The sequence below is a fragment of the Lactuca virosa genome, chromosome 1, assembly GCF_052849685.1.
Source record: "Lactuca virosa cultivar CGN04683 chromosome 1, Lactuca_virosa_CGN04683_v6, whole genome shotgun sequence".
Lineage (NCBI taxonomy): Eukaryota > Viridiplantae > Streptophyta > Magnoliopsida > Asterales > Asteraceae > Lactuca > Lactuca virosa.
Genome location: NC_136426.1, coordinates 186,419,211 through 186,433,778, shown reverse-complemented (window position 1 = coordinate 186,433,778; position 14,568 = coordinate 186,419,211). Strand labels below are relative to the sequence as shown.

Sequence of the window (14,568 nt, the reverse complement as noted above, 5' to 3'; positions counted from 1 at the left end):
TACCTGAAGAAGCAGCGACAGTGCATACAAAACCAATAATATACTTGCTTCTTGATATTTGTCTAGTCTCTTCAGAATCACTTTGAAACACAAGTAACGTAGACGAAAAAGTGAGCAGAATAAGTGAATTAGCGATGAAAGGAGTGAACTTTTGGCCATTAAGGAGGTACGAAAAGAAGGCGTTGAATGCAAGTTGACTCGCAGAGATCAAAGAGTATGTGGAAACAGGTAGGAAATTGAGTCCAAAAGTATACAACATACAGTCTGCAGCCAAGGATATGCCGAGAATTGTATAGAGAATCACTAGGGTGGTCCAAGAAGGTTTTTCGACAAGTTGGTGGTGGTGTTCATGTGGTGTTTTTGAAGGTGAGAAGAGGAAGATGAAGGGGAACATAAGTGGGAATCCAGCAGTTTGAACAAATGCTGCCATCCATTTACTGTTTCCACCTTTGGTGAAGTAAAGTCTTCCTAACATTGTTGCGGTTGATTCGCCGAAGAGTAGAAACATGGTGAAAATTGCTATTTGTATCCACCTCTTGTACGAGACAACCTTTGGGAAGCCTCTTCCACCATCTAATTGGGGTTTCAGGTGATGTATAGTAATTAGTACATCGATGGAGGAATAAAGTTTAATTTCTTAAACCGTAAATCATAATTGTTCTTAAGGTATTGTTTATGTAGAAACCAATATAACTTTGATGTTGAGTGTTACATCGACAATGGAATAAAATTTAGTTTCCTAAGCAATAATCATAAACTTGATGTTGATTAGATTTGGTTTCGATTTGAATGAACAGTTTTTTAGGCTACAACATGAGATTCTTAAGGAAATAACAAATTTTTTATTATCTGAAATATTAAAGATTTGATGATAGAATAAGGACTAAAAATATGAGATCACGTCAAGGTAAGATATTAAGATCATAGCTTGGATCCTTATATTAATTTAACATTGGTCCTAATGTGGTCATGCTCATTTATCAATTATAGGACCTTATTTTCATCTATATAAAATATTTTATAAATTCCTTTCGCTTAATTTATCGTTTTTAGACGCATGTCGTATTAACATTTAATATTTGGGAGTAAAATAAAATTATTCGATATTATATAATCGCTAAGACTTATTACATTTGTAATTACAAAAACAAAACAATTTACAATTATGATAGTTCAAATTTATATTATCTATATTAAATATCATTTTTAATTTCACAAAATTTTATAATATAAATATTTATTTGATATAAAATAATACTATATATTATAATTATTATGTTTTAGTAGACTATATAATATTTAATAAAATATATTATTTATTACTAAAAAAAGTATTTAAAATATGTTTTTCCAGTGTTTGAAAATGAAATTTTGATGTACTTTTCAAAGTTAAGGATGAAAGTAATGCAGGTAGAGTTGGAATCACAAACCAAAGTCAACATACAGTCGTTATTGTGTTGTACAACGAATATAAAATGGAACGATTACATAAAATGATTATCTATTTTAAAAAAAAAAAAAATCAAAGGTATCCGTTAACTCCTTAAATTTCTTCGCTTTTGACATTATATTTTGTAAACTTTAACTCTTTTCATGAAATAACATAAATTTGCAAAAACGATGTAATTTCGTAATATAAAAGAATCACAAAATTGGTAACAAAATATATTTTTGACATTTAAGCAAAATAAGTTGTAACAAAATTAGTAAGGACTTTGGATTTTTCACGTTACACCCGCAAGTTGATCCACTTTATAGACATTTTTGATTTTTCCCACATAACTAAATGAAATTTGGTAAAAAAGTAGTCTTCAAAAAGAATCAACAACGAAACTCACGAATACCAAATCCCTTAACGAAATATGTAGAACATAATATTGTTTGCACTTAAAAGAAATAATAATGTTATAGAAGTTATGCTTTTTTTTTTTCTGAAAAAATATTTAGTTAAAATGAAGTTGCTTTCACGAAAAAAAGAAAGATTGCATGATTGCTATGAATTTGATGCAAGGGTCGCCGATTTTCTCTTGGCAAACTCTCCTGTTTAATTTACTACCATGCTAATTGCTAAAGTGAAAATAAAAAATGTTCATAGGATGTCAAATATTATGTTCAAACTTAAGAGTATGCTTACCAGTGGTATTCGTTGTCTGTTCTTCAGCTTCCTTCATTGATTAATAGAATAAGGAAGAGGACTGAGCGAGAGCAGAGAAATGGGATATAGACTTTTGGGTTTGAAGTGCAATCATGATCACCATGTGTGAATATATATATATTATTTTAAAATCATCTTAAATATATAAATTTATTTATTTTGTTAGAATAAATTATGGAAAACATAAAAAAGGGTTGGCTATATATCGAAGAAACATTAACATTCTAATTAAGGGTCAAAGCCTAGAAAAAGAAAAATGGACTAACTAAAGTAACCTTTGTTGGAGTATATGTTCCATGGACAACTAAGTTACTTTTTCAAGACTATAGATTCCGATTAGATTGGACGATTAGTTTGATGGTGTAGCATGTCATACTTTAAAAAATATACAAGGCTAGACGGAGTCGTTTTGCAAAAGCTCAGTACACCTAATCTCTGCCATAAATTTGACCATAAATTTGACCATAAATTTGACATGCCGAGTTCGGTTCCCTAACTTGACTGGTGGGTTCCGAGAGAGAATGGGATTTATTTTAGAATTCAAATTTTATAATGTTTTTTTTTTCTAAAAAATATAAGAGTTTTTTCTTTCATTCTTGCTTCAAAATTTTAAATCTTTTCGACCATTATAAATACCAACAACTATCCAATTTTATAACAAACAACAACCTTCAATTTTGACTCAAACACTCTCATTATTTTGTGGAGAAAATGACTACCTCCGGTTTCCCATCCCACGTGAAAACTCCAAGAAGAAGCAAAAAAAATACCCAAAACACTAACACTTCAAACCCTCCATCTCCAAGAAGAAGCAAAAAAAAAATACCTAGGACACAAACACTTCAAACCCTCCATCACCTACTTCTTTCAAAATCAAATTGATCGATATATTTACTCACCTCTTAGGTACCATTATCTTGATGAGTACTAAACTCTACTTGATTCATAACGAAACCCAATTCCAATTTCAATCCTAAGTGCAATCCCAACCGAAAAATGACTTCTAAGAATTGGACAGTGAGGAAGAAATAGTGTTGACTTGTGTATTGGAGTTGACGGAGTCAAAATAAATTGAGAATTAGTTGACGGAGTCTAAATGAAAATTGTAGATATCGTCGATATCTACATGTGGATATAAAGAACATCAAAAACGAAGTTCATATGAAAAAGATACGAAGTTTTGAAGATTTCCAGCGGCACGCAGGAGGCGCGACACGCGCTTTTAGAAGCCAGCCACGTCGATCCACTGCAAGTCTACCACATGCTATGAGTAGGGGGGCCGACCAGAGCCAGGGTGTCGCACGCTTCCTAGAACTTTTCCCTATAAATAGCTTTGAACCCCCTCTCTTCGTTCCTAAACCACCAAAGCAATTCTTCTGGATTTATTCTGCAAAAACTAAAATTTCTTTAACAATAGGGTATTCCAGCGAGGCTCTGGAGTCTCTGAAAGCCCGGAAAGTAGAAGCTCTCGAGTCGGAGTTTTGCCAGTGTAATTTCCTGACTTTTGTCAGGAAAATGTTTGTATGTTAAGCTACACTTATATTGCTTTCAATGTAACTTATATTTATATTCATAATCATTGTTATGGATTTATAAATAAGATTTATCAATAATTCCATGTCAAAATACTGATTGATCTACTTAGGGGGTGATGTCTAGGCTAGATTTAGTAGGGTGTTTAAAGTGGGATTTCAAAATAGTATATTTTGTATACCAAACGGAACCTACCTCTATATGATCTTACTTGGTTATTCCTTACTAGATAGATTTTGATGTAGACATCGAGATTATTGAAGAATCTAAACTATTATTATTCACCAGGAAGATTAGGCTAAGACTCAGTATAAGTCATACTTAGGTCACGTTACAGGAAAAACTAAGGTGTTAGGCAAAGCTCTGCCCAAATCACCATTCATCTACCTAAGTTAAGTGAGTGCATAGTCCCTTTCACCCAACATGATTTTAATACAAGTACTATGTAACATCCCAAATTTCAAGTCCGAAAATTTCATTTTTAATTAAGTAATTCACAACATAGTTTACCAAAACATTTCCCATGCCATGCCATTTGTAAAAGAAACTTAACAATGTGTCTGAAAGTCATATCGTCATAAGTAAAATAAATCATAGTACATTCCCAGAAAACTCCATGCGGAAACCATGTGTGTGTGTGTGATACGCTGCTACACCGCCGGCTCCTTCCCCTTAGACGAAGAGGTACCTGAAACCAAAACTGAAATTGTAAGCACAAAGCTTAGTGAGTTCCCCCATCATACCACATACCATACAATCACATAACATACATACTACCGGGCAATTCTGGGGCGCCCGTCCTACCCATGTCAAGCCATTCTGGGGTGCTGACCTACCCATGTCAAGCCATTCTGGGGTGCTGACCTACCCATGTCGAGCCATTATGGGGTGCTGACCTACCCTCCGGTCTTTTAACCGAACACGGGGACTATTTCACCCCTACTGCTAACACATAATATCATATCTCAATCATACTGTCAGACATATCTGGGGTGTCCGACCTACCCATTGGTCCTAACGACCGATTCGGGGACTAGTCCCCTCCTACTGATACTATCTCGCATAACATAGCAAACTAGCTTAGTCACATATCAAGCAAATTAGCATACTCGCATATCAAGCAATAGCATACCAGACAATTATCACAAAGACAATCATCTCAGCTAAACAACTACTAGTGGGCCGACCTTGGTGCCTTAGACCCACTTCTAGTGGAAGGTAACTCACCTCGATGTCGTGTAGTGTCTGAACTGTCCTCGGCGTGAAGGTTGGCTCTCTTCGACCCCTCAATCCCTACATGACAACCCTCAAGTCATCAAACAGAACAAACAACCCTAACCAGGGTCAATACTAAATCCAAGCAAAGTTAACATTGGTCAAAGTCAACACCCAGTTGACCTGTCTCGCCGAGTTGGTCTACCAAGTCCTCGAGTCCATACTCCACTAACCCGATCCTACCCGAACTCCACTCGTCGAGTCTAGCAAGAACTCGGCGGGTTCTCCTTCATTCAAAACATCGGGACCATCTTCATCCGACTCGTCGAGTTCCTCCTTGAACTCGTCGAGTTCATCTCCCTCATAAAAATGTGTCTAGTCTATGACTCGCCGAGTTGTATGAACAACTCGTTGAGTCCATCTTCACAGATTGGGAGATTGCCTTGTACTCGCCGAGTCTGTTCATCCACTCGTCGAGTCCCATGATTCCTAGGTCCCTTTTATGACTAAACATCTACGAGACCTTTCCTTCCTAACAACTGTTCCCTCCACAGAAAGGATTTGGTGGTCATTACACCGCGACTCGCCGAGTCCCAAGAGCGACTCGTCGAGTCCCTCCATGACCATTACTATACAGTCGATTTAAATAGGTCTTAACTTATCAAAACCATAGATCTGGCCCCCTAATGTCCATTTCATAAGTAAAGTTCCAAACTATGTATGGGGTCTTTAGCTCAAAAATCCATAAAATGTGCTTTACAATGTGCATGGAGCTCTCATGGCCATAGAGTTGGGACCTTTATGCCATGAGACCCCTCCAATAACTCAGATCGGAAAGTAGAACTCCATGAAACACTTCACAAATCCGAAAATGGCTTGGAAAGGCCTAGATGCACCCAAAATCTAAGCCCTAAGGATGAATAACCAAATGGAAGACCAAAACAGGGGCATTTTACCTTGATTAAGCTGAAGATGGAATGAGATCTCTAGATCCACAAGCCCCAACTCGAATTCCCAAGCTTCTTCCTTCCTTCCAAGCTTCACAAACCACCCAAAAGCACCAAAATGGCCTTAGAACACACAAAAACGGCTAGGGTTTCGTTACACAGCTTTCTGGGAGTGATAAGGGCAATGGAGGCTGAGTTAAGGCGTTTAAATATGGTGCAAACCCTCAAATTTAGGTTTTCACTCAACAGCACCTACTCGCCGAGTCAGTCTCCCGACTCGTCGAGTAGATTACTTAAACTGTCCGCGGGTCCCGACTCTACTCGACGAGTTGGGCCTCCAACTCGTCGAGTCCTAGAGACAAACACAAGAATACTTGAATAAAAGGCATACCAGGAATCAGGTGTTACAAATCTCCCCCACTTATCTTAGACTTCGTCCTCGAAGTCTGCTGCTTGATCCTGAAAAAGCCCGGGGTAACGCTCCCTCATCTCATCCTCCCGCTCCCATGTCCATTCCGAGCCCTTGCGGTGCTGCCAGTGCACCTTAACCAGCTCCACTTTCTTGTTCATCAGATCCCTTGACTTCCTGTCAAGGATCGCCACTGGCCGCTCGATATAGTTTAGGTTGTCATCAACCTGAATATCCTCCAAAGGTACCACTGCCGAATCATCCACCAGACACTTCCGCAGCTGGGAGACGTGGAAAGTGCTATGAATCTGACTGAGTTCGACTGGCAGATCCAACCTATATTCCACCTTGCCCACCCGGGCTACAACCCTGAAGGGTCCAATATACCTGGGGCCCAGCTTGCCCCGCTTCCTGAATCGAATGACGTCCTTCCATGGCGACACCTTCAAGAGCACCATATCCCCAACCTTGAACTCCAGGTCTGACCGACGCTTGTCGGCATAACTTTTCTGCCGACTCTGAGCAGTCTGGAGCCTGCTCCGGACCTACTGGATCCTCTCCATAGTCTTGAGTACCACTTTGGCACTCCCCATAACCCTCTGTCCAACCTCTCCCCAGCATATCGGGGTCCTGCACTTCCTCCCATACAACATCTCGAAAGGAGGACGGTCGATGCTCGCATGATAACTATTGTTATAGGAGAACTCTGCCAACGGAAGGTAAGTATCCCAACTACCTCCGAAGTCTAAAACACACGCCCGCAGAATATCCTCCAAAGTATGGATGGTCCGCTCACTCTGACCATCCGTCTGCGGGTGAAAAGCGGTGCTAAAATGCAGACGAGTACCCAGCTCATCATGAAACTTCTTCCAAAACCTGGAAGTGAACCACACATCCCTGTCTGAAATCACTGAAACTGACACCCCGTGCCGCGCCACTACCTCTCTGATGTAGATGTCAGCCAACTTTTCAGCCGAAATACTCTCCTAAATTTGGAATAAAATGGGTGCTCTTGGTCAATCGGTTAACGATGACCCAAATCGAATCCACTCCACGCGCGGTCCTGGGAAGCTTCGTAATGAAGTCCATCGTAATATCCTCCCACTTCCACAGCGGGATATCCAACGGCTGGACCTTGCCATGAGGTCTCTATTGCTCAGCCTTGACCTTCCTGTAGGTCAGACACCTCTCCACGACCCAGGCTATGTCCCTCTTCATACAGGGCCACCAATAATCGAGACGAAGATCCCTATACATCTTTGTCACCCCGGGATGGATAGAGAACCTGGATTTGTGTGCCTCTGCCATCAATACCTGGCGCACACCCGCATGATAAGGGACCCACACCCTACAGTGAAGAGTCAATAATCCCCGACTATCATAGTCGAAGGAGGAAACCTGACCCACAATTCGCTCGCTCTTCCGATATTCCTCCTTCATGGCCTCCTGCTGGGCCTCTCGAATATGATCCAACAGTGGAGTCACAACTGTCATCCTCATACAGATATCCCTGACCGGTGTTGCCTTGCGGCTAAGCGCATCGGCCACACCATTGGCCTTCCCCGGGTGGTAGAGGATCTCACAATCATAATCCTTTACCACATCAAGCCACTGACGCTGCCTCATATTCAGATTTGGCTGGTCCGTGAGATACCTCAGACTCTTGTGGTCCGTGTAAATGGTACAGCGAACCCCATAGAGGTAATGACGCCAAATCTTGAGGGCGAAAACAAAAGCCGCCAACTCCAAATCATGCGTCGGATAATTTGCCTCGTGAGGCTTCAACTACCTCGAAGCGTAAGCAATAACATGCCCCCTCTGCATCAATACCTCGCCCAAACCTGATATGGACGCGTCACAGTATACAACAAAATCCTCCATGCCCTCCGTCAGGGCTAAGATTGGCGCCTCACACAATCTCTGTCTCAATGTCTCAAACGCAGCTTGCTGCTCAGGCCCCCAACGAAAGACCACGACTTTCCTTGTCAGCCTGGTCAGGAGCACAACTATCTTCGAGAAGTCCTGAATGAATCTCCGATAGTAGCCTGCCAATCCCAGGAAGCTCCGAATCTCAGATGGAGACCTCGGAACCTCCCACCTCATCACGGCCTCAACCTTGGCCGAATCAACCGATATCCCGTCCTGGTTGACAAGGTGCCCAAGAAACTGCACCTCACGCAACCAGAACTCACGCTTGGAGAACTTAGCATACAAGCTCTCCCTTCTCAAAGTACCCAAAACCTCTCGCAAGTGCTCCTCATGCTGCTCTCGCGTCTTGGAATAAACCAAGATGACATCGATGAAAACTATCACAGACCGATCTAACATCGGTCTGCACATGCGGTTCATGAGATCCATGAACGCGAAAGGAGCATTGGTAACCCCGAAAGGCATCACCACGAACTCATAGTGGCCATAACGCATCCGAAACGCAGTCTTCTGCACATCCTCCTCTCTGACCCTCATCTGATGATACCCTGAACGCAAATCAATCTTGGAGAACCAAGATGCTCCCTGTAGCTGGTCAAAGTGGTCATCAATCCTCGGAAGTGGGTAACGGTTCTTCACCATTACCTTATTCAGCTCCATATAGTCTATACACATCCGATGCGACCCGTCCTTCTTTTTCACGAATAGAATCGGGGCTCCCCAAAGTGAACTGCTCGGTCTAATGAATCCCTTGTCTAACAGCTCCTGCAACTGTGTAGACAACTCCTGCATCTCAGGAGGAGCCAACCGATACGGTGCCTTGGCTATCGGAGCCGTACCAGGGACTAGGTCGATCCTGAACTCTACCTGCCGCTCCGGAGGTATCCCAGGCAACTCCTCGGGGAATACATCCGCGAACTCTCGCACTACTGGCACATCACCCACTGTCGCCTTACCCGCCTCCCGGGTATCCATAACATAGGCGACAAATCCTGCGCAACCTTGCTTAATGTAGCGCCTAGCTCTCGCTGCTGAACATAAATCTGGTCCTCGCTGTGGCTTCTCGCCCTGAATCACCAGCTCTCCCCCATTTAGGGTCCTGATCTGCACCAACTGTTGCGTGCAGTCGATCACCACCCCATTGGGGCTCAACCAATCCATACCAATAATGGCATTGTTCCCCCGCAAAGGTATGGGAACCAGGTCTACCAGGTAACACTCCTCGAACAGCCGCAAAACACAATCTCGGTAGACCTCTGATGCTCGCACTGACTGGTCGTCCGCAATCTCGACCTCTAGATGGCAATCCAACATGCCCGAAGAATCAGGAAACTTCTTGCCAAGTGCAAGAGAGACAAACGATTGGGTAGCACCCGAATCAAACAATACCTGAACTGGGATACCGTTCACATGGAACGATCCTAAACAGAGCACATACATAACATATCAAAATCACAGCGTCATATCATAAAAGCATAAGAAAGAAATTGTACCCGTAACCACATCGGGTGCAGCGCGCGCCTCCTCGGCTGTCAACTGAAATGCTCGGCTCCGCACCACCGGAGCCTCTGCCTTGGCCTTCCGGCCATCTGTAACCCGCGTTGTCACTAGAGTCGGCGCCACCGTTGGCGCTGCTGCTGACGCTGCTGTCAATCTAGGGCACTTGGCCTTCTTATGGCCCCTCTAATTGCAATGGAAGCAATCAGGTCTGACATCTGCACTGTGGGGGCGGGGGCAGTACAATCCCTGCCAAAGTGCCCCGTCTTGCCGCACTTGTAGCAGCCGGACGATCCCGCTCTACAAGCTCCCTCAAGCGGCCTGCCGCATTTCCTGCAGCGGCTCTGGCCCGGCTGGCCCTTTGACCTAATGTCAGATCCCTTGGGTTTCTTCCCTGAAACCCCTGTAACCTACTCAGACTCTGCTTTCCTCTTCCTCACATGCTCCAAATCGAGCTCCCTCTCCCGCGCCCTGACAATCATGGACTACAGGGTCGGGCAGGCTGAATAGCTAACATGCTCCTGAATATCGGCCCTAAACATATCATGGTAGCGGGTCTTCTGCTTCTCCTCATCCCCCGCATACTGGGGTACCAACAGGGCCCTCTCCCTGAACTTGGCGGTGATCTCCGCCACTGTCTCAGTCGTCTGCCTCATATCCAAAAACTCCCTGGCCAGCTGCTGAAGCCCCACAGCCGGCGCAAACTCAGCCCTGAATCTGGTCACGAAATCTGACCAAGTCATAGCCTCGACGGCTACGGCTCCCAACGAGTCACCAACCGACTCCCACCAATCTCTAGCTCTGTCTCTCAAACATCCCGCCGCAAAGCGGACCTTCGATCCTTCCGGGTAGAATCTCGTCAACTGCGCAGACTCAATGTCTGTGATCCATCTCCTGGCAGCAATGGGGTCCTTCACCCCATGAAAATCCGAGGCACCACTCCCTCTGAATTCCTTGAAGGACAATGTGCGCGTACCTGCCTGGCTAGATGCCAGATCACTCCTAAATGCTCGGAGGCGATCCTCCTCCATCAGCTCAACAATGCCCTCCTTGATCGACCTGGAAAATAACAGGGGTCGACTCAAGGATGCCTCTCGTGATCTCAGACGCGATGAACTCGCGTAGCCCGTCATCAACCTGCTCGGATCCTGCACCCAAGCATGATCCTGATCCTGATCCTGAACCTCCCGCTCCATGTCGTGTGATTGCCATACTGCAAATAAACACATAAACATCAGGATCATACATGCTCTCGAGAGGTCTCACATACTCTCCAAGTTTCCTGGTTCCATCTCGGCCCTCCCTGACTCGAGTATGGATCCTCTGCTTCCAGTAGTACGGGCCCATACTACCTTCCACAAGTATCCGTACTTTCCTCAAGGATTGCTTCAACTTCACCAAGTCCCTTTACCGATACCTTTTTCCACTAATCTCGTCCCAGGCTCTCCTAGGGCACCCTCCGACCTACTCTCCGCCATCAGCTGCACTAGGAGTTCCTACTTCCTTCCCTAACTAGCTTGCGAATACTGTTATATATCCGTTTACTAGTTAGTTAAAGTTAGCCAGAACCCTTATAGCACAAAGCAAGCAGCATTCGTGCATTGAGTAACCAATTCAGGCATAACCTATACATGACATCCTACTGCTGACTAAACAGTCCTAGCATACAGCTCATACAATAGGCATATAAGGCATCCTTCCTAGATCCTTAGCCCTAATCTAGCATACAGTTCTCAGAATCATATATATCAGGCATACAAGGCATCCTCCTAGATCCTTAGCCCTAATCTAGCATGCAGTTTCTCAAATTCATATATCATATAACTTATCATAACAAGTATGGGTATCTTGGGTAAAACTTACTTGAGCTCGGCCGGTTGCACGCATCACACACCTTGTTCTTTCTCCAAAACCCTTTGACTCAGATTTTGAAAATCATTTTCTAAAAAAAATCTTTTAATCCCTCGGTTTGAGTCCAGACACCCCCAAGGGTGTGTCCGAATCCCTCAAACCAGGGCTCTGATACCAACTTGTAACATCCCAAATTTCAAGTCCGAGAATTTCATTTTTAATTAAGTAATTCACAACATAGTTTACCAAAACATTTCCCATGCCATGTCATTTGTAAAACAAACTTAACAATGTGTCTGAAAGTCATATCGTCATAAGTAAAATAAATCAGAGTACCTTCCCAGAAAACTCCATGCGGAAACGATGTGTGTGTGTGATGCGCTACTACACCGCCGGCTCCTTCCCCTTAGATGAAGAGGTACCTGAAACCAAAACTGAAACTGTAAGAACAAAGCTTAGTGAGTTCCCCCATGCCAAGCCATTCTGGGGTGCTGACCTACCCATGTCAAGCTATTCTAGGGTGCTGACCTACCCATGTCGGGCCATTCTGTGGTGCTGACCTACCCTCCGGTCTTTTAACCGAACACGTGGACTATTTCACCCCCTACTGCTAACACATAATATCATATCTCAATCATGCTGTCAGACATATATGGGGTGTCCGACCTACCCATTGGTCCTAACGACCGATTCGGGGAGTAGTCCCCTCCTACTGATACTATCTCGCATAACATAGCAAACTAGTTTTGTCACATATCTAGTAAACTAGCATACTCGCATATCAAGCAATAGCAAACCAGACAATTATCACAAAGACAATCATCTCAGCTAAATAACTACTAGTGGGCCGGCCTTGGTGCCTTAGACCCACTTCTACTGGAAGGTAACTCACCTCGATGTCGTGTTGTGTCTGAACTGTCCTCGGCGTGAAGGTTGGCTCTCTTCGACCCCTCAATCCCTACATGACAACCCTCAAGTCATCAAACAGAACAAACAACCCTAACCAGGGTCAATACTAAAACCAAGCAAAGTCAACATTGGTCATAGTCAACACCCAGTTGACCTGACTCGCCGAGTTGGTCTACCAAGTCGTCGAGTCCATACTCCACTAACCCGATCCTCCCCGGACTCCACTTGTCGAGTCTAGCAAAAATTCGGCGGGTTCTCCTTCATTCAAAACATCGGGACCATCTTCATCCGACTCGTCGAGTTCCTCCTTGAACTCAGCGAGTTCATATCCCTCATAAAAATGTGTCCAGTCTATGACTCGCCGAGTTGTATGAACAACTCGTCGAGTCCATCTTCAAAGATTGGGAGATTGGCTTGGATTCGCCGATTCTGTTCATCCACTCATCGAGTCCCATGATTCGCAGGTCCCTTTTATGACTAAACATCTATGGGACCTTTCCTTCCTAACAACTGTTCCCTCCACAGAAAGGATTTGGTGGTCATTACACCGCGACTCGCCGAGTCCCAAGAGCGACTCGTCGAGTCCCTCCATGACCATTACTATACAGTCGATTTAAATGGGTCTTAACTCATCAAAACCATAGATATGGCCCCCTATTGTCAATTTCATACGTAAAGTTCCAAAGTTGGTGCACATGCATGGGGTCTTTAGCTCAAAAATCCATAAAATATGCTTTACAATGTGCATGGAGCTCTCATGGCCATAGAGTTGGCACCTTTATGCCATGAGACCCCTCCAATGACTCAGATCTGAAAGTAGAACTCCATGAAACACTTCACAAATCCGAAAATGGATTGGAAAGCCCTAGATGCACCCAAAATCTAAGCCCTAAGGATGAATAACCAAATGGAAGACCAAAACAGGGGCATTTTACCTTGATTAAGCTGAAAATGGAATGAGATCTCTGGATCCACAAGCCCCAACTCGAATTCCCAAGCTTCTTCCTTCCTTCCAAGCTTCACAAACCACCTAAAAGCACCAAAATGGCCTTAGAACACACAAAAACGGCTAGGGTTTTGTTACACAGCTTTCTGGGAGTGATAAGGGCAATGGAGGTTGAGATAAGGCGTTTAAATAGGGTGCAAACCCTCAGATTTAGGGTTTCACTCAACAGCACCTACTCGCCGAGTCAGTCTCCCGACTCGTCGAGTAGATTACTTAAACTGTCCCAGGTCCCGACTCTACTCGACGAGTTGGGCCTCCAACTCGTCGAGTCCCAGAGAAAAACACAAGAATACTTGAATAAAAGGCATACAAGGAATCAGGTGTTACATACTAATTAAAGTAATGAATATTTGTCGAAATTGAAATCGGTCAAAATCTGACCTCATATAAGTAAGTTATGATTTTTCAAAGTTTCAGCGTAGTTATATACGACACAGAAATCGAAATTGCAATCAGTCGATTCTTAGGAAAAACAATCTAAATGAGAATTGAAGATCTTGTTAATACCTATCCGTAGATATAAATACATTTGAGAACGAACGTCAGACGAGAGAGTTATAAAATTTAAACGGATTTTAACAGTCTAAGCGTGTTAAAAATATAAATTTAAAAATAAATTTAAAATTAGCCGATGGAGTTTAAATGAAATTTGTAGATCTCGTGGATAGCTACGTGTGGATATAAAACGTGTAAAAAACGGAGCTCGTATGAAGAAGATATGAATTATTAAAGATTTTATAAAAGTTCGTGCTTAGTTGCGCGTACAGAAAAGATGCACAACGCGCATCTGACATCCACCATATTTTCACCACGTATCACGATGTTAGTGAAGCCACGCCATCACCCGTCTGAGTGCGCGGCGCACACAGACAAGGTACGTGGTGCACATATGCTTTTTTGTATATGAATAGCAGCAGAGGATCAGATCATTTCCCACACATTTTCATACTCTCTCTCAAAGTTCCTATCAATATTTGCGCCATTTTCTTTAGTTTTAGTCTTCAACGAAGAACTGAGGTCCCTAGGAGCCCGACAACTAACAGCTATCACATCAGAGTCCTGCCAACACAATTTCTGGACTTCTATGTAAGAAATCTTTTTAAGTTAGATTACACTC

At 43.4% G+C, this 14,568-nt stretch overlaps 1 protein-coding gene across 1 annotated transcript in view; it reads right to left on the bottom strand.

The window, feature by feature from the left end:
* LOC145163024 (purine permease 21-like) overlaps positions 1 to 2,256 on the bottom strand; it is a 6,092-nt gene extending 3,836 nt beyond the window's left edge. Inside the window, exons 1-2 of the mRNA XM_079081954.1 lie at positions 2,135 to 2,256; positions 4 to 573 (exon numbers count right to left, since the gene is read on the bottom strand). Of these exons, the coding sequence (XP_078938080.1) occupies positions 4 to 573; positions 2,135 to 2,171 (607 nt within the window). The 5' untranslated portion in view covers positions 2,172 to 2,256. The remainder of the gene's footprint in view (positions 1 to 3; positions 574 to 2,134) is intronic.
* Positions 2,257 to 14,568: the final 12,312 nt, after the last annotated feature.